This window comes from Chlorocebus sabaeus, chromosome 25 (genome assembly GCF_047675955.1).
Source record: "Chlorocebus sabaeus isolate Y175 chromosome 25, mChlSab1.0.hap1, whole genome shotgun sequence".
Taxonomy (NCBI): Eukaryota; Metazoa; Chordata; class Mammalia; order Primates; family Cercopithecidae; genus Chlorocebus; species Chlorocebus sabaeus.
The window spans coordinates 25741338-25768290 of record NC_132928.1 but is presented as its reverse complement, the minus strand read 5'-3'; the positions used below and the strand labels follow the sequence as shown (position 1 = coordinate 25768290).

The window sequence follows — 26953 nt, the reverse complement described above, 5'->3', positions numbered from 1 at the left end:
CTCCTGAGTAGCTGGGACTACAGGCGCCCGCCACCACGCCTGGCTAATTTTTGTATTCTTAGTAGAGACAGGGTTTCACCATGTTGGCCAGGCTGGTCTCGAACTCCTGACCTCAGGTGATCCGCCCACCTCAGCCTCCCAAAGTGCTGGGATTACAGGCGTGAGCCACTGCACCTGGCAAATTGTTGGATTCTTAAAAACATGATCATGTCTTATTTACCAATAGTACTGTGAACTAGGCAGGGCAGGCATTCCCATTTTACAAATGAGGAAGTTTGAGGCTGAGAAGACAAGTAACTTACCCAAATTGCCCAGCTGGTAGGTGGACATGGTGCAGTTTGACCCCTAGGTCTCTGCCTTGAAATCCATCCAATGTGTTATTCATAGCTGCCTTAGGGTACCAGATGAGGACAAACGTAGTTCAGTGCTACCCATGAAACAACTTACTGCCCTTGGGTGGTTCCTGTAGAACCTCTAGGAAAGGGAAAAGGGAAGGAAAGAGGAAAGTAGAAGGAGTGGCGGGTGGTAGGAACTGAGGGGTGAGGGAGACCAGAAAACCTCACTGTGGTGTGTCTGTTTCTCCCAGGCATCATTGACAGCACTGTTGGGGAACAGCGGCAGGTCGTGGCTGTCACTGGTGATGGCACAAATGACGGACCTGCTCTGAAGAAAGCGGATGTTGGTTTTGCCATGGTAAGCTCAGCACAGTGTCTCTCTGATTGCAAGCTGCCTTCTCCATCAGAAAGCCAGGTCCGGCTTGTGGTTGCCTGCTGCTTGCTACACCGGCATAGCCCACGGGGTGCTTTTTTGTCCAACTCCATCTCTCCTATCTACCTGGTCAATCATTATATATGTAATTGGGGACCCATCGAGTATGAAGAGTAGATCAGAGGGAGGGAAGTCATGAAGGATCATATGCAGGAAAGCCAGACCAACATAAACTTGCCCATAAACATGTGATGTTGTCGACTAGGCAAACTCTAGAAGATTCATGTTTCCTATGGGAAGCGCACTGTGTGGCTGGCACCACTGGGTACTCTGCTTTTCACTTCTGAGGCCAAGAGCATCGGAATGACTTGGAAAGTTCATTTAAAATCACATGTTCCAAGGCTCCGTATTTCTGTTTTTCATTTAACTTTAGAATTATATATTTCTTTTTATTCCACTTTTAGAAGAAATAATAATAAATAATAATTTTTAAAAGAATTATAGATGTCTAACTTCCTAATTTATAACTTTCGAATTTTATTTTATTTATTTATATATTTATTTATTTATTTTGAGACAGAGTCTCACTCTGTCGCCCAGGCTGGAGTGCAGTGGCATGATCTTGGGTCACTGCAACCTCTGCCTCCCGGGTTCAAGCAATTCTCCTGCTTCAGCGTCCTGAGTCGCTGGGATTACAGGCATGCACCACCACACCCTGCTAATTTTTGTATTTTTTAGTAGAGATGGGGTTTCGCCATTTTGGCCAGGGGGTGTCTCGAACTCCTGCCCTCAAGTGATCTGCCCACCTTGGCCTCCCAAAATGCTGGGATTACAGGCATGAGCCACCACACCCAGCTTCTAATTGTATTTAACTTCCCTGATTTTATGTTTGTATCCCTTAAGCTGAAAATTTTGATTCCTAGTGGCATTAACATGATTATTTTTTGTTTTATTCTAAAATATTTCAAGTGGTTACAAAATATCAATAGTATTAATAATACAATTACTCTGCCAAAAATAATTCAATATTTTTCTTATAGTTCCTTTTATCCATAGGTATATGCTACCAGGAATGTGCCATCAAATTATTGTTTTTAAGGCATTTGTAACATTTTTTTGTGTGCGCTTGTGCCACCAAGTGGCGACCAGATCATTTATATCATGTTACTTTCCATTTTAGAGATTGCTTTTTAGGCCAGTGTGGTGGCTCATACCTGTAATCAATCCCAGCACTGTGGGGGGCCAAGGCGGAAGGAGCACTGGAAGCCAGGATTTCGAGGCAGGCAATATAGTGAGACTCCCATCTCTAAAAAAAATTAAAAATTAGCCAAGCGTGCTGGCACATACCTGTAGTCCCAGCTACTCGGGAGGCTGAGGTGGGAGGATTGCTTGAGCCCAGGAGTTCAAGGCTGCAGTGAGCCAAGATCACACCTCTGCACTCCAGCCTGGACAACAGAGCAAGACCCTGTCTTAAAAAAAAAAAAAAAAAAAAGAGCGAGAGAAATAAAATACATGATTCTAAAGTCAAATGTGCAAAACAAGGTATATTCATAGAAATCCGGCTTCTACCCTCGTTGCCTTTGCCTTGTTGCTTACCTCTTAATTCAATAGGTAATTTTTTTCTATCATTCTTGGTTTATTCTTCGGTTTGCTCCTTTAAAATATAATCAAATGCGGGCCCGGCATGGTGGCACATGCCTATAATCCCAGCACTTTGGGAGGCCAAGGCGGGTGGATCACCTCAGGTAAGGAGATCAAGACCAGCCTGGCCAACATGATGAAACCCCTGTCTCTACTAAAAATACAAAATTAGCCCAGCATGGTGGTGCATGCCTATAATCCCAGCCACTCACTGGGCTGAGGCAGGAGAGGAGACTCACTTGAACCCAGGAGTCTGAGGTAGCAGTGAGCCGAGATCACACCACTGCACTCCAGCCTGGGCAACAGAGCAAGACTCTGTCTCAAAAAATATAAATAAATAAATAAATATAATATATTTATGGCCTACCCCCTTAGATAAGTGATACCATACCATAAACTCTTTTTTCTACCTTTCTCCACTTAACAACATTAACTTGGAGATTATTTCATAATAGTAATTATAAAGCTGGGCGATATAGAGAGACCCCCATGTCTACAAAAAATTTAAAAATTAACCAAGCAGGATGAGCAAATGCCTGTAGTCCCATTACTCAGGAGACCAAAGTGGGAGGGTCACTGGAGCCCCAGATGCAGAGCTTGCATTGAGCTGAGTGCCACTGCACTCCAGCCTGGACGACAAAGCAAGACCCTGTCTCGAATTTTTTTTTAATTTAATTTAAAAAGAAAATTTTGAACAAAGATGAAACTTCGGAACTGTGCTGCCATACTGCTGCTCCTAGAACAAACGCAGAGTTTCTCAACAGTGTCAGAATGACATGAGCTTCAATGAGATACTGGCAGTGGCAACAGAAATGTAAGAATTTGGAGGTAGAATAGACAGGATTTGCTCTCTACCTTTTAATCAGTTTCTAAGGTTGAGGGAGTAGGAGGGGAGGGTGCAAGGGATATCACAGATGACTGTAATTCCCAGTCTGGGCTCAACAGTAAGGTTGGTGACATCAGGCCCCAGCCATCCTTTCTATAGAGTGACAGTGACACGTTTGCTCTTTGTTTTCTTTTGTGTGGCTAGTGTGCCCTGTAGTATTTACACCAAAGTCTGAAGCTTCCTGGAGGTCAGGAAATGGAGCCTGGGCTTCATCCACTCCCTCACTATTTTCCCTCCCATCTTACCTCAGGGCATCGCAGGCACAGATGTAGCAAAGGAGGCTTCAGACATCATCCTAACAGATGACAACTTCACCAGCATTGTGAAGGCAGTGATGTGGGGACGAAACGTCTATGACAGCATCTCCAAGTTCCTGCAGTTCCAACTCACTGTCAACGTGGTGGCCGTGATTGTAGCCTTTACTGGAGCCTGTATCACTCAGGTGAAGGGGGTGTGGGTGGGCTGAGACGGGAGGGATGAGTCAGGGGCTAAGGAATATGGGGTGGAGGGTACGGTGTGTTTACTGAAGAGTAAAGACAGGGTTTCCCCGTGACGTTGGGACAGGAGTTAGCTCTTCGAAGTCCGCTGTCTTCATCTGCTTATGTGGAATGATGGTAACTTACAGGCCTTCGCTTGGCACTTATGTGCCTGCCACTGTAATAAGCATGTATATGCACTATCTGTATTCTTCAAAAATGACCTTGTGAAGTAGGTATTATTATCCCCATTTTACGGGTGAGGAACTTGAGGCTCAAGGAAGTTAAGTAAGTTTCTCACAGTCACTCAGCTAGGAAGTGGCCAGATTCCAAGTCTAGGTGGGTCGTGGGAGCTGGGCCATCGAAAGGGCAAAGGTGGGCTGGTTTCTGAGAAAAGCTAAAAGGACTGGTTCTTCTTCCCACCAGGATTCCCCACTGAAAGCTGTGCAGATGTTGTGGGTTAATCTAATCATGGACACTTTTGCTTCATTGGCCCTGGCCACAGAGCCCCCTACGGAATCTCTGTTGAAGCGGCGCCCCTATGGCCGAAATAAGCCTCTGATCTCACGCACTATGATGAAGAACATCTTGGGCCATGCATTCTATCAGCTCCTTGTCATCTTTATCCTTGTCTTTGCGGGTGAGCCACTTTGGGGGTGGGCTAGCAGCTGGGGTGCTGGGTAGAGGTGGAGGCAGAGAAAGAAGGTAGCGTGAGAGCAAGCACATGGACCAGGAATAAGTGCAGCTTCACCTCCCAGTGCTTCCTGTGCTCTGCTACATGGTGCATTATGCTACTCTATGTACTCATACAGTACTCTTGAGTACAGACAGTACCGTGTGTACCGTGTGTACTGTATGTACTCAATAATAATTTCACAAGGGAGGCTTTATTCTTTTTTTTTTTTTTTTTTTTTTTGGAGATGGAGTCTCGCTCTGTTACCCAGGCTGGAGTGCAGTGGCGCTAACTCGGGTCACTGCAACCTCCGCCTCCCAGGTTCAAGCAATTTTCCTGCCTCAGCCTCCCGAGTAGCTAGGATTACAGTCATGCGCCACCACACCCGGCTAATTTTTGTATTTTTAGTAAAGACAGGGTTTCACCATGTTGGCCAGGATGGTCTTGATCTCCTGACCTTGTGATCTGCCCACCTCGGCCTCCCAAAGTGCTGGGATTACAGGCATGCGCCACCACACCCGGCCTATTTCTTTCTTATAGATGCAAAAAATTAAGCTCAGATCCCATAATGAGTACATAGTTGCACTAAAATTCAAACCTGTGATTGCCTGACTCCAGCGCACATAGTCTTACTACCATGCTGCACTACATGAGAGCAGGTATCAATGCAGCAAACTGAGAGGGAAGGTAAAATAAGTCAAGACCAGAACTAACATTTGAAATATGTAATAACTAGTACAACAAAAAATTAGCCAGGCATGGTGGTGCACGCCTGTAGTCCCAGCTATTTGGGAGGCTCAGGTGGAAGAATCACTTGAGCAGGAAGGTCCAGGCTGCAGTGAACCGTGATCATGCCACTGCACTCCAGCCTGGGCGACAGAGTGAGATCCTGTGTCAAAAAAGTAAATAACTAGTACAGCTCAGATATTGATCAATTAGAATGGACACCAGCCATAAGCAAGCAGTATAGCTATACCAACACATTCTGACTCTTAGTTCAGACCACACTTAACCTCCAGTGCTTCTCCTCTCCCCACTAGGTGAGAAATTCTTTGATATTGATAGTGGAAGGAAGGCACCTCTACATTCACCACCCACCCAGCACTATACCATTGTTTTTAACACCTTCGTGCTGATGCAGCTCTTCAATGAAATCAACTCCCGAAAGATCCATGGAGAGAAGAACGTCTTTTCAGGCATCTACCGCAACATCATCTTCTGCTCTGTAGTCTTGGGCACATTCATCTGTCAGGTGAGATTCTGTCTGCAGTTGGGGCAGGAGATCTGGGATGATAAAGGGCAGAAGCTGGGAGCCAGGGTTGCCTACATACCTAAGAAAAGGAATGAGGGAATTATGGGGACTGGGACAGGGCTCCCTACATACCTAAGAAAAGGAATGAGGGAACTAGGGGACTTTGGGATTCCCAATTTGCTTTCTTTTGCATATTGCTCTAGAATTGGAGCCCAGTGTGTCAAGAGCTCCAGTGCAGGGCAGCATGTTGACTGGAAATAAAATAATACTTCTAAACCCCTTTCATGATCTTTCTAAATACACAGAAGTTTCACAGAGTGACCAGAAGAAGTGTCGTTCTCTTCTAGTCCCTTTCTGTGGCTCCTGTCAGCCTATATGAAATGTGTATGCACATCTAGTATAGACTCTCCCTGTCCCTGCCTCTTTGTTCTGAAGGGCTTATGATAAAAAGTGTTGTGCAACTCAGAGAAAGAGAAGTAATGGGATTGTACACATATATTACATAGTCAGCCCAGCTTGTACTCCTCCGATACGAGACTATGAGCTGACTATGTAACAGAAGAGCTCCTGTCCCATCCCTCAGCAGGGTACCTCCCTTTATTTGTCCCCATCCTCAATTACTTTTTTTAAATTTAATTTTAAAAATAGAGATGGGATCTCACTCTGTTGCCCAGGCTGGTCTCAAACTCCTAGCCTCAAGCAATCCTCCTGCCTCCCAAAGTGTTACTGTGCCTGGCCTTTTTTTCTTTTTCTTTTTCTTTTTCTTTTCTTTTTTTTTTTTTTTGTTTGTTTGTTTGTTTGTTTGAGACAGGATCTCTCTGTCTCTCTGTCACCCAGGCTGGAGTGCAGCCTCAGTCTCCCAGGTTCAGACAATCCTCCCACCTCATCCTCAGTTCCTCACTCCACCACTGTACCTTCTCCTTGTCACTAACTGGCTTTTAGTCACAGGAAGCCTCCAGCTCCCCTAACTCCTCCAGATCGTCTGTGAATCATAGTCACAGTAACTATGTCTGTCTCCCCGTCACAGTGCTCTGTAAAGGCTGTTTTTGTCTGTCTCCCCTTTGAGATTTCTTCTTTTCCCTTCCCCTGCGAGCAAATCAGGACTTGCACCCAAGGATCCTGAGGCAGTGGGATGATGTGGCTTTGGGGGCCTTGGCTGGAGGGCCAGCTGCCTGTTAGTCAATTCCTTGATGGTGGGCTGCCCCTTTCTCTGTTCTAGATTTTCATCGTGGAATTTGGGGGTAAACCCTTCAGTTGTACAAGCCTCAGCCTGTCCCAGTGGTTGTGGTGTCTCTTCATTGGGATTGGAGAACTTCTGTGGGGCCAGGTGAGTACCGGCACGCCCTCCTGGTGCATTCTCACAGCCTGCAGGCCTCTCCTCTTCTACAGGAGATGGATCAGGCAACCGTGGAGACCCCCCAGCTCCTCCTCTTCATCTTCTCTTCTTTCCTCCCCACCCCCACTCAAGTTTTCAAGTTCTTGCCATCTCATAGGATCTCAAGGTGGAGTGATCACTTCAGAGGTTTCAGAATTCTTCTCTAACCATGCCTGGAGGTAGAAAAATCCCTTAGCTTCTCTGAGACAGAAACTAAACTTTTCAACGGAATTTTGCTACAAAAAAAATAAATATAATAAGGGTCTTAGAAATAGAAGAGTTTACAAGACATGTATCTTTATTCTCATGAGGCAGCAACCTGGCTGTGGGCTGCCAGGCTGACATAATTCAGGGCTCCCAGCCTCTTCTGTTTCTTGCCGTGGCTTTATCTGGGTGGAATGCTTAACTGTTACCTGAGATAAATTCAGATTTACAAGATCTCTAGAGTAGCAGTGTGGCCTGTGGTTAGACTCTGGGAATGACTGTCTGGGTTTGAATCCAGCTCTCTTTTTTCTTTTTTTCCTGAGACAGAGTCTTGCTCTGTCACCCAGGCTGGAGTGCAGTGGTGTGATCTTGGCTCATTGCAAACTCTGCCTCCTGGGTTCAAGCAATTCTCTTGCCTCAGCCTCCCAAGTAGCTGGGACTACAGGCACCCACCACTGCACCTGGCTAATTTTTATATTTTCAGTAGATACAGAGTTTCACCTTGTTGGCCAGGCTAGTCTCAAACTCCTGACCTCATGATCTGCCTGCCTTGGCCTCCCAAAGTGCTGGGATTACAGGCGTGAACCACCGCACCCAGCCCAGTTCTCCTTTTTTTTTTTTTGAGACAGAGTTTCATTCTTATTGCCCATGCTTAAGTGCAATGGCGGGATATCGGCTCACTGCAACCTCCCCCTCCCGGGTCCACGCCATTCTCCTGCCTCAACCTCCCAAGTAGCTGGGATTGCAGGTGCCTGCCACTACGCCCAGCTAATTTTTTGTATTTTATTAGAAACAGGGTTTCACTATGTTGGCCAGGCGGGTCTCAGACTCTTGACCTCAGGCGATCCACCTGCCGTGGCCTCCCAAAGTGCTGAGATTACAGGCCTGAGCCATTGTGCCCAGCCTCAGCTTTCCTTTTTATAAGCTGAATCATCTTGGGCAAGTTACATAACCAATCTGCGTCTCAGTGTCTTCAACTTAGGAAAACAAGGTCATTGTTAATTAGTGAATCAGTTATTATACAGAAAAGACTTAGATTAATGTCTAATACCTTATAAATACTCATTCAAATTTTAAGCTATTAAGATTATAATAGTATCATCAAGTCTAATAGTTGCACTTCTTCCTTAATACCACTTTACAAACCTCCCTCATCCTCCACTCTGGCCTGGGCTATGCCTCTCTTTACAGACCCCAGGTCTCTGCGAACAATCCCTTAGTGCCCAGCCATCCAGGTAATAGACACTTTGCCCTAACTGGCCTCGAAGAGCTCTTTCTGGAGCTTCAGGCCTTCCCCCCTAAACCTGCTAGTTATTTATTTTACATCTAGATGCCTCCCTGATTAATTTCTTTTTCTTTTCTTTTCTTTTTTTTTTTTTTTGAGAGATGGGGGTCTCAGGCCAGGCACAATGACTCACTCCTGTAATCCCAACACTTTCGGAGGCCAAGGCGAGCAGATCACCTGAGGTCAGGAGTTTGAGACCAGCTTGGCCAATATGGTGAAACCCCGTCTCTACTAAAAGTACAAAAAAAATTAGCCAAGTACGGCGGCACGTGCCTGTAATCCCAGCTACTTGGAAGGCTGAGGCAGAATTGCTTGAACCCAGGAGGCAGAGTGCAATGAGCCGAAATCATGACACTCCACTCCAGCCTGGGTGACAAGAGTGAGACTCTATCTCAAAAAACAAAAAATAAAGAGATGAGGGTCTCACTGTGTTGCCCAGGGTGATCTCGAACTCCTGGGCTCAAGGAATCCTCCTGCCTCAGCCTCCCAAAGTGCTGGGATTACAGGCATGAACCACTGCACCCAGCCCTCCCTAATTAATGTCTGACCCAATTCCCTCCACCCTGTTCTTTTTGGTGAATATATATATTTTTTAAATCAGTGAGTTCCTAAAGCAGTTTTATGCTTTGGTAAAGCTTGGTTGTTTCACCTGTTGTTTGAAACTCTGTTCTGGCTCTTGCCTCACATGTGGCCATGGGGCCTTGATGCCAGACAGCAGCCTTCCTTCTGTATCACAACAGCTCTTTCCACATTCAGAAGCAGAGCTCTGGAAATTCTTCCCATTTCAAAACACTTGACTTCATATCAGATTGTCCATACAGTCCCTCTTCCCCACGTGAGCCCTGGCTACTCCTCATCTTGTCTGGAAAGAAATGACTGACAGGTGCTGAGCTCACCGGGAAATTTATTTTGAATTTCAAGCCCAATGTACTGCTCCTTGTCTTCTGATAATACTCATGTGTCCCTTCTTCCATGGACTATCCCATCCACTTCCTCACCTCAAGCCCAAGAAAACTTTCGGTATCCTTTCACGAGAGTTTGTAATACAGAAACTACTTTGCATGTGGCAACTAAGAAAGGGGTCATTCATTTGCAATACCCTTCTCAACCCCTTGCCCATACATATACGATATCACCATCTTCTCCCCAGACTGTTTTCCCCCAGGTCCTGGTCTCTGTCCCTTCCTACTGCCTACCATGCAGTATAGTTCTGTTAACCTTAAAAGACAGATTGCAAAATGGAACAGAAGAAATGAGACAGAAAGAGAAAAATGAAGTATATGACCAGGCAGATGGCTGGTTGATTACTAGAATATAAGCTCTCTTTTGTGTGTGTTCATAAATACAGAAAACCTTCCTAAGAGCCTGATCACTGGTGGGCACTTGGAGAATGCTTGCCTGCATGGATTGGTACTTCTGTCCACTGCTCTTCCAGTGGGAAGCGTGGTAGGACAAAGAGTAACCTGCCCAAGGGCCTGGCTCATGTAAGTTGACTGACAGCTCTTCTCACACTGATTCTGATGTCTCCCTCTTCACTGCACTTGTTTTCAGTTCATCTCCGCAATACCTACCCGATCCCTGAAGTTCCTGAAGGAGGCTGGGCATGGCACCACCAAAGAGGAGATCACCAAGGATGCTGAGGGGCTGGATGAGATTGACCATGCTGAGATGGAGCTGCGCCGAGGCCAGATCCTCTGGTTCCGGGGCCTGAACCGTATCCAGACTCAGGTACTCTGATAGTGGTCTGTCCTTCCCTTGGGAGAAGAAGCTTCCCATATTGGAAGGTGTTGGGAGGGCAGCAGTTCTTGTTGGCCAGCATCTCTTCCCTTCCAAAGGCTCACTACTGATGGGCAGCCCTAGATCCTCAGCTTCAGGACAGATGGGCAAAGGGATCTGTGTGGGGTCCTCTAAAAGGAGAGGAGTCAAATGGCCTAGACCATGGGAGGCCATTAGCATAGTCCTTTAGCTCTGGGTTGACCCTAAAGCCCACCCTGCTATCCTCTGTCAAATGGGCAAGCTTCAGCATAAGGTGTCTTATGCTGAAGGTCTCAAGTCTCTTAAGTTCAGTTTTTCCCTCCCTTCAGAAGGAAGGAGTTAGACAATAGCAGTATGCCAACATACCCAGCATTCACTTAATCTAGCTTCCACACACTGCCATTATAGGAATAGATGCTATCTGGAAGGGTCTTTGTAAAAGAAACTCACCTTGTTATATCTCCCCCATTCAAAGTGTAAGGCCATGGTGGGGGATCTGATGGTTTCATGTGTAAAAATGACAATAGTCTGTTGATGTCTGAGCATCTTTTGCAGGATTCAAACTTGCTTCCTGACAAGGAGGAAGCAATAATTTCTTCAAGTCTCTTCCCTTCTTGCAATTTCTCAAATGGGATAGAAGCCACCCCTGCTGCTCTTATATCCCCTGCCTATAGCCCCACAATAACCTTTTTTTTTTTTCCACTTTCCATGCATCAATTGTAACTATTTTCTCCTGGGTGAGTGGGCTGGTCTAGGCATTGATAATTCTGTCTTCCCTTGCTCTCACCCCACATAGCTTTATTGTTTTAATCCTGAGATTTTCCATCTGAAAAACACTGTAAATTCCAAGATCTCAAGGCTGGTCTCCAGAGAACAGGCGTATTTCTCTCTGCTGATTGGCTGGAGATCTTCTAAATAAGTTAATAAGTTTCACTGTCTAAAACTGGCCTTGCAAATGTTTTAGAAAGTTCCCCAGTCAGCCGGGCGTGGTAGCTCACGCCTATAATCCCAGCACTTTGGGAGGCCGAGGTGAGTGGATCACCTGAGGTCAGGAGTTCGAAACCAGCCTGACCAACATGGAGAAACCGCGTCTCTACTAAAAATACAAAATTAGCTGGGCGTAGTGGCACATACCTGTAATCCCAGCTACTCAGGAGGCTGAGGCAAGAGAATTGCTTGAACCCGGGAGGCAGAGGTTGTAGTGAACCAAGATCGTGCCATTGTACTCCAGCCTGGCCAACGAGAGCTAAACTCTGTCTCAAAAAAACAAAAGGCCAGGTGCAGTGGCTCACACCTGCAATCCAGCACTTTGGGAGGCTGAGGCAGGTGGATCACCTGAGGTCGGGAATTCGAGACCAGTTTGGCCAACATGGTGAAACCCTGTCTCTACTAAAAATACAAGCCAGGCGTGGTGGCACATGCCTGTAGTACCAGCCACTTGGGAGACTGAGGCAGGAAAATCACTTGAACCCGGGAGGCAGAGGTTGTAGTGACCTGAGACCACGCCATTGCACTCCAGCCTGGGTGTCAGAGTGAGACTCGTCTCAAAAAAAAAAAAGAAAGAAAGTTCCCCAGTCAACCCCACCTCCTTAGTGTATAGGAGAGATAGATTAAGTGAATATTCTAAACTACACACCTGGTAGGAACTTACCTCGTATAGGCAAGACAACAGATAGAAAAGTGGAAAAGAGGCTGGGTGTGGTGGCTCACGCCTGTAATCCCAGCACTTTGGGAGGCCGAGGCAGGCAGATCATGAGGTCAGGAGTTCGAGACCAGCCTGGCCAACATAGTGAAACCTCGGCTCTACTAAAAATACAAAAATCAGCTGGGCGTGGTGGTGGGTGCCTGTAATCCCAGCTATTCGGGAGGCTGAGGCAGGAGAATCACTTGAACCCAGGAGGCTGAGGTTGCGGTGAGCCAAGATTGTGCCATTACACACCAGCCTGGGCAGCAAGGCAAGACTCTGTCTCAAAAAAAAAAAAGAAAGAAAAAGAAAAATGGATTGCAGACTCACTCTGCACCTGACTATACTTCCAGGCGGGTGCTTTTTCTGTCTGCCAGATAAACATTCCAGGGTGCTGTGGCTGCCTCACCTATCCAGGGCGATGCAGCTCCCTGGGGACACAGGTGCTTCCTGGGGAGCCCTGAGCACTTCTCCGTGTTGCTGGCCTCACATCCAACTGGGCAGGCATTGGAGTCCGGGCACTGCCTGGAGCTCACCAGAAGGTGCTTTACACAGTGGTCCTCGGTTTGTCTCTCAGAGGGCTTGGTCACCTCTGCCGTGAGACTGGACTGCAGCTGTGGTGGCAAGTGACCAGATGTCACTGAGCAGCCTGACCATGGTCTAGGCGGTGCTTGAATGCATCCACTTGGTTTCCTTTGGTCATTGAGTTTCAAGAAGACAGACTCCAGGAGGCGACTTGGCCAGGATCAGGCAAAAACAATCATGCCGGAAAAGTGGCGGAAAAGCTAGAAGCTCTCTCAGTGAAGGAGGAGACCAAGGAGGATTCTGAGGAGAAGCAATAAATTGTCTTATTTTATTTCCTTTTCCTCCCTTTCCTTTCCTTTTAAAAAAAAAAAGAAAAAATTTACCCTGCCTCTCTTTTTTAGTTTGTTTTTATTCTTTCATTTTTACAAGGGACATTATATAAAGAGCTGAATTTAAAAAAAAAAAAAAAAAGAAAAGAAAAAGAAAAGTGGAAAAGGGCTAGGTAGGGAAACACTAGGGTTCCTTTTCCCTCTCTCGAGTTCCTCCTCCCAGAAAGAAAAATTCCAGCGGGACCTGCACAAAGTGCCTCGTGGCATCCAGAGTCCCCATGCCCACTCCCTACCCCACCCCACCGTCCAGGCTGCTGAGTCCAAGTACCCATAGAACCTGGCACCTTTGGCTCCCATCTCTAAAGCCCCCAGTGCTTTCCTGTGGGTCTGCTCTTTCCAAAATAACCTGTCTTTGCTTTTCTTTTCTCCAGGATCAAGCGCTTCTTCTACTACATGATTTCTTTTCTCCTAGCCATGATTCCCTCAGTCCAGTGCCTCCTTGCTCCTTTCCAGTCTTCTGTCCTGGGAGGCTGAGATTTATGGGTCTTCCTTGCCCTCCACTACCAATTTCTATTTCCTTGACTATGCACCTCTCTATAAGGTCTTTTTGGTTTCACTGCCCACATAGCTTTAGGTATACTACCTTTCCCCATTGTTGGGGCATGAGGCAGTTGGGCCACAATGGCATTAAAGCCTAAAGTGAGGCATGTTCAAGATGCCACCGTGACCAAATTCACACCATCCCAGGATGCACCTGACTCCGGAAGTTGATGAGGCTAATGATGCTAACGTGTACCTGGATCCCTGAGGTCCGCTCCCAACATCAGCCCTTCAACCTCAGCTGGGTTCTAACAAAACCCCCTGTCATCTCCACGTTGATCTTTGTTGTCATTCTCATCACAGTGCTTTGCTATGGGAGGTGTTAGGAAACTTAGAGACTAGAATTGTGAGGGTTGGGACCTTGTAACTCCAACAAGCACTGAAGAAGGTATCTCTACAGTCCCTTCTTCTATGGAGCTGGAACCGCCACCCACCCACCCCCCAACCCCAAGTGTAAACCCTCTCCTCCTGCAGGTTCAAGCTCCTCAGTCCCAGGGAACTAAACCTGAATAATGTGAGGAAGCAGTGGTGTTTCAGCTCAAACTGTAATCTGGATGCAGAAACTAGCCCTAAACAGCTCATGGCTTCTCAGGAAGCTTTATAAAAGCACTATCTCACTCACATTCTGCCTGCTTTCTCATCTTCCCTCCTGGGAAAATGAAGTCCAGTTAATGGAATCAGCACCTTTCCTACATTCCTGGTAGATTAACCCTTGGCATTAAGCAGATAGATATTTCTAAGATTATTCTACAAGTTTCATGAAGGCTAAAGGAAATTCCTTTTGATTTCATCCTTGTTACTTAGGGGTCAGGGATAAGGATGGTAGAGTTGATTGAGGCCCTAGATCAGGACCATTGTCAGAAAATGAATGGCATGGCTGGGCGTGGTGGCTCACACCTGTAATTCCAGCACTTTGGGAGGCCAAGGAGGGTGGATCACAAGGTCAGGAGTTCAAGACCAGCCTGGCCGGCATGGTGAAACTCCATCTCTACTAAAAATAAAAAAATTAGCTGGGCATGGTGGTGCGCACCTGTAGTCCCAGCTACTCAGGAGGCTGAGGCGGGAGAATGGCTTGAACCCAGCAGTCGGAGGTTGCAGTGAGCCAAGATCGTGCCATTGCACTCCAGCCTGGGTGACAGAGCAAGACTCTGTCTGAAAAAAAAAAGAAAGTAAGAAAATGTAATTGCCTCTGTCTCTGAGGAACAGCGCACTGAAAACCAGAGACTACTTGTGTAAGTCTCGAACTATAGCTATTTCAACAACCGCTAACCAAAACCTATTCCTCCCCCTCCCTCAGTCTAATTGCCGAGTTACTGTCAGCATTTCTGTCAGACATTTCAGAATCTCTAATGCATTAATACACTTAGTAGCATTCTCTATAGTGGGCTTGGCCACTGGGTTCTTGAGCTCCATTTTCAGGGACCCTGCCTACTTCAGCACAGGGAAGGGATAACTCAGACAAGATACCCAGAGGAGGGTGAGCCCCCAGCAACTCATGGCCCAGGGGCCTTTCCGTCATGGCCACTTGTATATTGGCTACTACACGGCCCCTGTTTTTTCTTTAAATGCATGAGTTATTTTCCTGGAAAATCTGCAAAAATAGGTAGTCGATTGAATTGATTAAGAGGTTCCTGAGCCTTGAAATTCAGTAATACATAATTTGCCTTCAGAATCTTAAATTGTTTACCTTATTTTTAAGAGTACAGGTAAAAATGGGCCTATAGGTGGAGGTTGCAGTGAGCCGAGAGCACACCACTGCACTCCAGCCTGGGCAACAGAGTGAGACTCCATCTCAAAAAAAAAAAAAAAAAAAAAAGAGTACAGGTAAAAACAATGAACCATCTGTCTAGCTGTTAGGAGTGATGGAGTGGGGAAAAGTCCCTTCAAATTTTAAATACTCTTGGCCCCCTCTACACCTCAAATGCCCACCATGGATTCAAAGGGAAGAGAAAACTAGATTCTGGCTGGGCGTTTGGGACTCCCTGGCAAATTGTTCCCTAAATGAAGTATGATATGCAATTAACATTTTTCCCCTTCTCCTCACCATTGCTTTGTGTGGGAGGGAAGCTCTCTCTAGCTGTCTCCTGTCCCCTTTTCCCATCTACTTCCATCCCCACTTCCCAAACCTTTCATGACCCTCCCTTCCTATTTCTTCACCTCTCCGACTGTGGAGCAAAGCTGTCTCACTCTCTGATTCTTTGCAGATCGACGTAATTAACACATTCCAGACGGGAGCCTCTTTTAAGGGAGTCCTAAGGCGACAGAACATGGGTCAACACCTTGATGTAAAACTTGTTCCTAGTTCATCCTATGTAGCAGTTGCACCAGTCAAATCTTCCCCCACCACTTCTGTTCCTGCTGTTTCATCTCCTCCTATGGGCAGTGAGTGATAGTCTATTATGATGCATGATTTGCTAAAATGACCACAAGACAGCACGTGGCATCCACTTTAACCACCATGGTTATCTTTTCTTTCGGTTTTTCCCTTTGATATTTTGATTTAAGGGAAGAAAAGACAAAAATCCCACTCTAAAACCAGCCTGTGTGCCGTTGTATTTTATTTTTGTAATGTAGAAAAGCTATTAAACCTTAACTGTTTTAAAGACAATAATTCTGTTTTCTGATTGTTCCCCTGCATTGCTCATTTCTTCCTTTTCTTAAGTTTTGTTTTGTGTTGCCTTTTTTGTTTGTCTGTTTGTTTGTCGCTTTGCTGGGATATGTTGTTTCTCTCCTCTCCTCCTGCTCCTTTGAGTCTGAACTCTACCTCCTAAGCTTAGATGTGAGATTAGGCCAAATGAAAACCCAGGAACTTTTGGCCGGGCACGGTGGCTCAAGCCTGTAATCCCAGCACTTTGGGAGGCCGAGACGGGCGGATCACGAGGTCAGGAGATCGAGACCATCCTGGCTAACACGGTGAAACCCCGTCTCTACTAAAAAATACAAAAAAAAAACTAGCCGGGCGTGGTGGTGGCGCCTGTAGTCCCAGCTACTCGGGAGGCTGAGGCAGGAGAATGGCGTAAACCCGGGAGGCGGAGCTTGCAGTGAGCTGAGATCCGGCCACTGCACTCCAGCCTGGGCGACAGAGCTAGACTCCGTCTCAAAAAAAAAAAAAAAAAAAAAAAAAAAGAAAACCCAGGAACTTTCTTTACATGGGGTCAAGGTTTGGGATCTTTTGAGGAAAGGAAGGAAGGGAGCTAATGTGCCCATGGGTGTGTTTTGACTAGTGGACCTGTCATAATTGAGCCAATATTAAACTTGGTCAATAATAATAGTCCATTTGGCTACCACTGTATTGCCAACTGGCAATTTTAGCATAAAAGTTGTAGCTGGCCGGGCATGGTAGCTCACGCCTGTAATCCCAGCACTTTGGGAGGCCAAAGTGGATCATGAGGTCAGGAAATCAAGACCATCCTGGTTAACATGGTGAAACCCCATCTCTACTAAAAATACAAAAAATTAGCCAGGCGTGGTGGCAGGTGCCGGTAGTCCCAACTACTCAGGAGGCTGAGACAGGAGAATCAACTTGAACTCAGGAGGCAGAGGTTGCAGTGAGCCTAGATTGTGCCACTGCACTCCAACCTGGGCAACAGAGCAAGACTCTGTCTCAAAAAAAAAAAAAAAAAAAAAAAAAAAAATTGTAGCTATAGGTGAAGAAAAGAAGGTAGGTCAGTTCAAAATGTATATGGTTGAATATCCCCATTTTTTTACTTTTCAGGGACTCCGGTTTAAAAATCAGTTAATCTTGGCTGGGTGCAGTGGCTCCTGCCTGTAATCCCAGCACTTTGGGAGGCCGAGGTGGGCAGATCACCTGAGGTCAGGAGTTCAAGACCAACCTGGCCAACATGGCAAAACCCTGTCTCTACAAAAATGCAAAAATTAGCCGGGCAATATGGTGTGTGCCTGTAATCCCAGCTACTTGGGAGGCTGAGGCGGGAGAATCACTTGAACCTGGGAGGCAGAGGTTGCAATGAGCCGAGATCATACCATTGCACTCCAACCTGGGCGACAGAGTGAGACTCCCATCTCAAAAAAAAAAGGCCAGGCACGGTGGTTCACGCCTGTAATCCCAGCACTCTGGGAGGCCAAAGTGGGTGGATCACATGAGGTCAGGAGTTCAAGACCAGCCTGGCCAATACGGTGAAACCCTGTCTCTACTAAAAAAAATACAAATATTAGCCGGGCATGGCGGCATGCACCTGTAGTCCCAGCTACTCAGGAGACTGAGGCAGGAGAATCGCTGGAACCCAGGAGGTGGAGGTTGCAGTGAGTCAAGATTGCACTACTGCACTCCAGCCTGGGTGACAGAGCAAGACTCTGTCTCAAGAAAAAAAATCAATTAATTCATATCAAGGTAGGAGAAATATATAAAAGAGTCAAAATAACGTTTTTTCTTCATTTACTAAACTTTTAGGAGTTTCTGAAGAGGAGTCCCTTTTATTTTGCTTCTCCTTTTCTCTAGTTTGATTGTTTCACCAATAGCCGGCACTTTTTTTTGCACATAAAGTTTCAGGAACCCCTTTCTCAGCCCAACTTTCCATTGGAATGTTATCAACTCACAACCTAAGAGCTGGTGTTCCCATTGGTAGATTCTTGGATTCTTGCTAATGCTTATGCCCTCCTATTCTTGGTCATTTTCCCTTCCCCAAATGGGACTCAGAGAGGAGAGAGAAGGTAGCCAGCTCTTTGCTGATAATGTGGGAAGGAGTTTATCTGTATTAAATATAATGTGGGTTTCAAATATCTGAGTGGTCAGTCTGTTCCTTCCTCCCCCATTCCCAACCTCACCCACTCCCACCTCTGGGAAGGGGCTGAAGAAAGAACAGTCGCCTTGTCTGTGGTTCACATGATCACGGACTGTGCGGGTTGACCAGACTTAGATTTGTTTTGTCTCTTTAGCCAAAGTGTTCTGATGGGGGTGGGACTTGATAGAGATACATACAATTTCTTTAGGTCAAAAAAACAGGCAAGAAAGAACTAACAAAGTCTTGCCCTGCAAATATCCAGGAATCTCTCGCACCCGTTCTTTCATATTCCTCTCTTAATTCCTTTTTTCCTTCTAGTTCTGCCATCCCCTTCTAACTAGCTTCTGTTCTGTTTTAATCATCCCTTTCTGGTAGGAAGAGTTAGTGTCAGATATCCTGATGGTTTGATGGTGGAAGGAGACTAAGCAGAAGACTGAGCCTACTGGGATCTTGTAGAGGAGCTGGTAGAGGGTGTGCTCCAAACCCTCAAAGACCAGAAGATCAGAGGAGAGACAGGCCACACCTGCTCTTTCTCCAGCTGTCCTTTTTTAGTTGGAGCTCCTAGAAGTTATAGCCATACATTTTAAAACCCTCTTTCCCATTCCAGATCTCCAAATGAAACCAACTGTTTGTCCAACCTTCTTTAGATAGATCTCTAAGATTTCCCTGCATAGGGAGGCCCTAATTCTTTTCTCCTGGTTTCTGATAAGAGCAGAAAACTGCCCGGTGTGGTGGCTCACGCCTGTAATTCCAGCACTTTGGGAGGCCGAGGCAGGTGGATCACTTGAGGTCAGGAGTTCGAGACCAGCCTGGCCAACATGACATGGTGAAACCCCGTTTCTACTAAAAATACAAAAAATATAGCTGGGCATGGTGGCAGGCGCCTGTAATCCCAGCTACTCTGGAGGCTGAGGCAGGAGAATCGCTTGAGAAAACTCGGGAGGCGGAGGTTGCAGTGAGCTGAGATCACGCCATTGCACTCCGGCTTGGGCAACAAGAGCAAAACTCCATCTCAAAAAAAAACAAGAGCAGAAAACTATGGAATATTCTGGCTGAGGAAATGGAGTCTTCACCTACCCACTTGTTGAGCTGCAAAGAGTAGCCCTCAGCACTCATACCCAGTCTCCTGAGTCACGAAAAGAGTTGCCCTTCAACCAGCCACTTCCACCTGTAGGCCGGGGCCCTAGAAGAGACATTTCCCCAAGGTTTTGAGAAATAATGACCAGGGAGGGAAGGGTTGACTGGCTGTGTGGAGAGTGCTCAAAGCTTTCCCTGCACCTACTTCACTAGCCCTGTCTTGTCCCCATACACTGCTCATGCTCCAGGAAAGGGAGATGCCAGCCCTGGGTGGATTGGTGGTGATATGGTGTATGGTTGTTCATCAGCAGGTGTTCTCTGAGGCCAGTGCTGGAGTTGGGGCATCCTGGCACAGTCCCATGCCCTCTCCTCCCTCCCCCTTCTCTCCACCCAGCAAGCCAGCTGGTCACCCCCAGCTCTGACCCCTCTTCACATGAGCTTCCTTACAGGTGGCTGGTTTCCCTTTAGATTCCAGAAGTCCTACAGTCTAGCTGGATGACTGTTTCTTGCTCCCCAAAAGACGTTTCCCGTATTTTTTCTATCTACCCATCCCCAATTCACTTTTATCTCCCTCATTGTTTACCTGTAACAGTATTATTGGTCACCGCAACAGGTGAGAGGAAAAGCCAACAAACAGGGCTCCAGACCCTCACTCCAACCCCAATTGTTACAAATTTATTTTCTATAGTGGACTTCACATGTAATTTTTTCAATAAAGTATTCAATTGAATGGAAGCAGGAAGTTGAAACTCAGTGATACTGAAGATGATGTACTGGTGGATAAAGGCACCTGCCCTCCTGTGATAGCCAGTAGAAATTTTGAGATCTTGAAAGCATATGCAAAATGTGAGCTATGTCATCACTCCTGACAGTGACAGCTTTGATGGGGTGGGATGGCTTTGGACCCATCTCTTGGCCAGTGTATCTGTGCCAGGGCCAAAGGAGAAGGCATTGGGTTTGGACTCACTTAATCCAAATTGCCTTGCTCTGAGATTTTATGTAGATCAATGAAAACTTGAGACTTCTTGAAGACCAGATGGAGCCTCCATTCCATCTAATCTCACCTAGATCTGGAGCAAAGGCAACATGACAGGTAAAATTCCCCCATCAGATGGTCAAATAGGAATCAGATAATAAAAATGTGGTCCTCACTTTCTGTTCAGCATGGTGAGTGTGTGCCTATGCTCCCTGATTCTTCTTAGCTGAGGTATTGAGCTGATGCTATTGAGTGGCAAGGAGTCCTTTGCCTTCTGAGCTTTGAGCACCCTCAGTCCCGGGTGGGTCTGCAGGCTGTAGTAGAGTGGGGCAAGATAAAGAAAGCCTTAGCCAGCAGAGACACATTCTCCTCCAGAGAAAACAGACCAACAGTATTGATAGTGAGCCGCCTTTGAGTGGCATTTATGAAAGTTCTGTATGGTGGTAGGAAGCACTGAAACAGGTGATCCAAACAGTTTATTTGGCTGACTCTTTGTATCCTCTGCTGTCTCCAAATTCTTGCCTATTCTCCTGGGATATACTTTTTGCTTAAACAGCAGAGGAATGAAAGAGGTACCTTACTCCCACCTTCATCACTCCTACCCCCCCAACCTCCACAATTTCCCCCACATTACTCCCATGTCTTTTCTGAGTGAAGATTTTTGGGACAAGACTAGGATCAGCCACCTTCCAACAACTAAAACTGTCCTATAACCATTTACCTTTCCCCTGGTCCCTCTCTCTAACTTCTTGGAGCTCCACCCTCTCCCTCTACCCCAATTCTACCAACCCTGATTCTAAGCCACGCCTCAGAGAGACCTACAGTTCAGAAAAGCAGAGCTGCCAAAATTGCTGGTGCCTGTGGACAAGCAAAAGCTGTTCACAGGAATCAATTATTGTCAGTTTTTTCTTCATGACTCTGAACTGACCAAATCCCTTCCTTTTTGCACAGTAGGACAGAGACTATGACACTGAGCAATGCATCTCCTTTTGCCCAGTAAAACCGCGCAAACTGCACATGGTTTCTTTTCCTTCATCCTCTTCATCCACCCCATCAGAAAGGCCACTTGTTTGTAGCACCGCCTCCTGAATTAGGTTTCTCTCACTGGTCCCTTTCATTCCCTTCTCCACATAAAACTATGCTCCTCTTCACAATTTGGAAACAGCTGGAGAAAGCAGCATGATTGGGCACAGTTGCTGTGTATCAGAGACATGAACGTGCATTTGAATCATGAGAGCCAGGTCTTTTCTCAATAGGCAGGAGGAAAGCATCTTTTGACACCTGTATTTTATCCACTTCTTCTAGGGAAAGGGCTGAAGGAGTGAAGTTCTGTTATTTGCTGGGAGGGGACACAGTGGTGGTCGTGGGATGTAAAATATGCATGTTTCCTGGCTGAAAGGGCAAATTATTATTGGAGAGTTTTAAGTTCCTGCATGCTGCTGACACAAATGAAGATTGGTTTGTCTGCCTGGCTGCACAGTATTCGTGGTCACTCGTCACCCAACGTGTATTATGTGCAGATTGGTGTATGCTGGCTCTTTGAGGTCCTTAAACAGATAACTAAACCTCAATGCATAATTTTTTCATTCCACATTCACAAAATGTTTGGCCTCAGCACAGAAATCCACATGTCTGAATCATCTTTTTAAGTTTGGCTATCAATTTGCATCTAGTTCCCATGCCCTTGCCCTCCATCTAAAAGAACTAATGAAACTTCTTGTTTTCTGTTTCATTTTAAAAGTAGATTATTTGGGAATGCTAACGTTGCTTTGGGTTTTCTACTTTTTTAAATGCAGCTTTCAAAACGTCCTAGTTGTTTGCCATCACTCACCCCAGCCCACCCCACTGCTTGAAAGTTGAGCCGTGTGATGTTTCTAGTGCCCCACGATCTCCTCTGATGTGTGTTTGGTTTTGGTTGCTGAGCAGTCATGTTCTATAGTTTGGGTTTTGTTTCTCTCCTAAAACCACCATCTCCTTGTTCTGCCAGCCAATTCTCACCTCCCTATTTTCTCATCCTCCTTTTCCTTCCCCTGGTATAGATCAAAGTGGTCAAAGCGTTCCATAGTTCCCTCCACGAAACCATTCAGAAACCCTACAACCAAAACTCCATCCACAACTTCATGACCCACCCTGAATTCGCCATAGACGAGGAGTTGCCGCGAACACCACTCCTGGATGAGGAAGAGGAGGAAAATCCTGACAAGGCTTCTAAGTTTGGGACTGGGGTGCTCCTGTTGGATGGTGAGGTCACTCCATACGCCAACACAAACAACAATGCGGTGGATTGCAACCAAGCGCAGCTCCCACAGTCGGACAGCTCTCTACAGAGCCTAGAGACGTCGGTTTGAATTTTCTTTCTGTGACTCTCATCCCTATTTTCCCTATTTCCATTTTCACCTGTCGCATCTATGAGGTGATGATGGGACTTTTCATCGTCATATCAACTGCTGTGTAAACAGCAGTGTGTGTGAACCCCTACCTGACCACGAAGAGGCAAGAGCACAGACTTACAAGGATTTCAACTTAAGTTTGACTTGGGGTTTGCAGCAGGGCCCAGTCAAACCCCAGGCAGGTCATGGTAGAATTTACTCCTTGATAGTCACTTGTCATTTTGAAAGAAATGATGACAATCCTCTTGGCATCACCCCACCCCACATTCTCCCCGATGTTCATCTCCTGAATTCTGGATTTTGTCCTATAAGTCTGTGCCATTTATAAGCTAAGTTGAGGGTTCAGAGGGAGACAAATATCCCCAAGTGAAATATGTTGAGGTAGAGATGGAATGTCTAAAATCCGCCAGTAGTGTGATTGTTTTTCAATTCTCCCACTTGGAAAACTTACACCTAAAGGCCTGTAGGCCTCTGACTCTCTGCCCTTCCAGTCAAACCTCTCCAAGGTTCTTTTTTGTCTTTGTCTTCCCTTCCTTTCCTTTTTTTTTTTTTTTTTAACGATGATTAAGAAAATGGAAAGGATATGGGTGAATTGCATAAACTTTGATCCTTCTCCCTTTTGGCCCAAAAGAACCCTTGATTTAGTTCTAGAATCCAACCAGTTTCTTTGTTAAAAGGGTCCCTTGGAAGCAATTAAGTGCTGGTAAGAATATTTCTCAGTTGTTGCCAGGTTACCTTCTGCTTTTAAACTGCCATCTTGTCAGGTATATGTGGTTCTTAAGTGCCAGGGAGATCAGCCTTGCCCATGGAGGTTGCATATGTGTGGTATATAGTTTTCACCATACACCTGAGCTTTGTCTTTTCCTAAAGTGGTGGCAAACGAATGAACTGGGTACGACCCCGCCTCCTTACTGGGCTTGGATATTGAGGACCAGCCGCTGCCAAATCGAGGACAAGACAGACCATCAAAGCAGACTTTTGTGGGCTCCTCTTTGGGGTGACCACTGCTTTCAAAGCCATCTGCCAAGGCTCTCCAGGGCAGGACCTGACAGGTGGGGAGTGAGTGTTCAGAAGCCTTGGGAGAGGCCAAAGAGCCATTCTAGTATGATCTGAGAAAACCTTCCTGCAGGGGCCGGAAACCTTGAGCTTAGGTGCCTGGGGACCAGCTTCAACATTCTCTCCAGTTTCTAATTCTAGTTTTTGCACGTGTCACAATTTTCCCAGTATCTGAGAAGGTCCCAGCCTTTCTCAAATATTCTGATTTTGAAAATATATATCCAAAGTGGGAGGTCCCTGTGACATTTTGCCGACTTAAAGGAGCAAAAGACCCCCCCAGCACACTCCCCCTTCCTCCAGCCCCTCTTCAACCACATGCTGCAGCTGCTGCCCAGTAAAGCCCTGTGCCTTTTTTTCCCTGAATACTGCCCAAAGCATCCCCTTCCCCTCTGCCTCTCAGGAGTTGGGGACTTTGCTAGGAGATTTTTTAAGTGTTCCTTACTGGGACAAGGTGGAGCCACATTTGCAGGAGCTCCATGTGTATCCCTGCTGGTGTTGACTTCTGTGCAGGGGCCAGTTCATGTTCCTGACTCTCACCTCTCGTTAGATAAATTAAGCCCACCTGCCTCTTTCTAGCGTGATGAGAGTCAAGAAGAGGGGACATATGAACAGCCAAATTCCCATGTGAGAGGAAGATGACCTGATCCACCTAGCCTTTTCTTCCGGATCTGTCCTCCCTCACCCCTTTCACCTGAGCTGTCCACAGTAGGAAACATAGAGAAACAATACCCCCTGCATATCCCCATGACTACATAATCCATCATCGCAGGAAATAGGAAAGCAAATTTGATTCTGGTTTTGTAAAATGTACATGCTTCAATAATTCTTCTTTGTGTCTTAAATACTCATAGGGAAAAAAACAGCTCACCCAAGGTGTTAGGTGTTCACATATATATTCATCAACTACTTTAGAAGATTTAATTCTATCAAGTCTTGTATTACCTCAGATCATTTTAAATAGCAAGCCAATAACGAGGTTTGAAGGCTATTTTACCATTCCTGTTTGCAAGACTCTCATGGTGCCTGACAGGTTACTCTTGAGGGCTTGTGTCTACTTTTTAAAAGTCAATGGTTTTTTTCTTGTGTTCTAGTTTCCATAATAGGAGAGAAAATATAGAAATATATGCAAAAATATATAGTTTTCTTTAGATCAGAAACTGATATTTTTGAGTCAGCCATATGTATTTTGTTTAAAGGATTTAAAATAAAGTGCCGTCACTGTGGAAGGGAGCACATAACCAGCTGTTTGGCATGACAGGTGACTTAGTATATTTGTAATTGGTTTTAAAACCAATACACCATACATTCTTTCTGCAAACAGCCATCTTTATACTTAGGGAAAAAAAATTGTTGGGTTCTAGACTTTTTTAATATAAATTTTGTTGATAATGGAATTAAGTAAGTTTAAGTGTCTATGTGCATATGTTTTTTATATAAGTTTTTTTCTATTCAGTTTCACTGATCCAACTGGCAGTGGGTAAATATGGCATAAGTTAATAACACTTTTCCCCAAAATGGTGCTTCGGATTTGAAAAGGGTCTGATGGGGAGAAGGAGAACGTATCATCCTAGCTTCCTCTCTTAATAAACCTAGAAAAACGGGTAGTAAACCGTGGATAGTCAGGAAAACACCCAGCAAGGGACACAGCTGTTAGGAAAGGAATCCTCCCCACCGCGCCCCCCTCCCCACGCAGACGGATAGACAGACTCTTTCCTGACTTGTCATGAGGATTAGGGGCCTCCGCTGGATTTGTGTTTCTTGAAGAATAGCTGGCAGAGTGGTACCAAAGACACGAATCTCTCCTGCTCTGTAAGGATACTCTGATTTGGGGTTTGCATTTTTCATAGTTTTCATTTCCGGTTCCCCCTGGGGTTTTCCATTAGTGAGTTTTTGTGCAAGGATCTTATTTATGATGGCTTCCCTCCCCTAGAAAGATTTTGTGCAATATATTAAATGGGGACAGAATTCTAAATGATAAAACAATGGCTGGTTCTAGCTCTGAATGACAGTCTTAAAGCTAGGTCCTTCCCATAGTATCATCTGTCCTCTGGAATGACTCCCCTATCCCTAAAGGGGTTAAGAGAGAGATCGCCTAGAAATCCCACTGGACACTTGTGGGTTCTTCAGGGTTTGAGTTTCTTCTTCCCCTTGAGCTTCAGAGAGGAGAATTGGCACGGTTAAATCTGAATGGTTACCTCACTGCTGAAAACCCAGAGGGACATGGCACACTCGCTTGTGCAAAAAAGCCTCTAAATGCATCCCTTCCTTTCTTTCCTGCTTCCTTGCCTTACGATTGAAGCAGCCTGTGGTACCATCACAATATGCAGAGACTTCCTCACCTTTCTTATCTAGGGACCACCCCCACTGCATTGGTGAGGGTGGGCACTTATAAATGCCTGCTATTGTTAAGCCATTCCAACCTCTTCCTCTGAATAGACCAGATGCCCTTTCACTTAGTTCAGTGCCAGTCCTTTTGCCTTCCCAACCCTGCTGTTAGGCCTGCTGTTCCCTTTGCTCTTGATTAGGAGAGATGGAAGGAGATGAGCTCCCATAACTGAATTGGCCTTTGGTTCATGTTTTCTCCCCATATGTGTATATGCCATATGTGAATATGCCATATATATGTGCCAACAAATCTATCTATGTTGTTCTTTTCAAATTAGCACGCAGATAGGAATTTTGAGTTTCTTCTTCTTTTAGTAACTAGTATAACAAGCACTGGTATTTTTGTACAAAAAAGAAAAACAAAACAAGATTGACTATTGTGGTCTGCATGACATAAACAAACAAATGGTGATATCAAAGCAATGTATACCCCAGTGTGTGTTGCCATAATTTGCAATTCAGCTTAACAGCGCACCCAATCTATATTTGCATTTTGATATGATTTAAGCTCTATGTACAAAGTTTTGCATGTATTTATATGGTTCTTAGGGGGAAAAAAATGCTATAAACTGTCAAATCTAAAATTCAAATGTGTTGTTCCACTGAGACCAGAAGAAGAAGGGGAGTTTTAAAAGGGATAATTTTTTGGAACCAATAAAGCTTTTTGCTGATGAACAGAAACCAATACTGCTGTGCACTGAGAATAAAAACTCATGCCCACTTGTAACTGTGCTGTCCTCCATGCGTCTCCACTTTTGAGTAATGCTGCTGATTGTCTGTTGAAGTTGAGAAGGGAAATGCCACAACCACAAGGACAACCCCATTTAAACAGGCACAGAATTCAGCTTACCACTAGATTCTGACAACGCTTCCCTTACCTCTGGGCCCTTGCATTGGCTTCATTCCCTTGTAGTACAAGCTTTGCTCCACCCAC

General features: G+C 45.6%; 1 protein-coding gene and 1 non-coding gene across 9 annotated transcripts in view; both read left to right on the top strand.

Annotated features, from left to right (window-relative positions):
• ATP2B4 (ATPase plasma membrane Ca2+ transporting 4) overlaps nt 1–26746 on the top strand; it is a 113945-nt gene extending 87199 nt beyond the window's left edge. For 5 of the 8 annotated variants that reach the window (XM_007988869.3, XM_007988872.3, XM_007988871.3 and 2 more), the window contains 7 exons: nt 587–693; nt 3486–3677; nt 4138–4351; nt 5425–5636; nt 6856–6963; nt 10052–10228; nt 22228–26746. In XM_007988869.3, coding sequence (XP_007987060.2) covers nt 587–693; nt 3486–3677; nt 4138–4351; nt 5425–5636; nt 6856–6963; nt 10052–10228; nt 22228–22536 — 1319 coding nt within the window. In that variant the 3' untranslated portion in view covers nt 22537–26746. Of the gene's footprint in view, nt 1–586; nt 694–3485; nt 3678–4137; nt 4352–5424; nt 5637–6855; nt 6964–10051; nt 10229–15597; nt 15776–22227 lie in introns of all 8 variants that reach the window. The other 3 variants (XM_007988875.3, XM_007988876.3, XM_037985723.2) reach the window with 3 other exon arrangements.
• Nucleotides 12260–12384, top strand: LOC119619866 (small nucleolar RNA SNORA77). Its single transcript, XR_005236309.1, has one exon. It is a non-coding gene; the product is annotated as a small nucleolar RNA SNORA77 (small nucleolar RNA).
• Nucleotides 26747–26953: the final 207 nt, after the last annotated feature.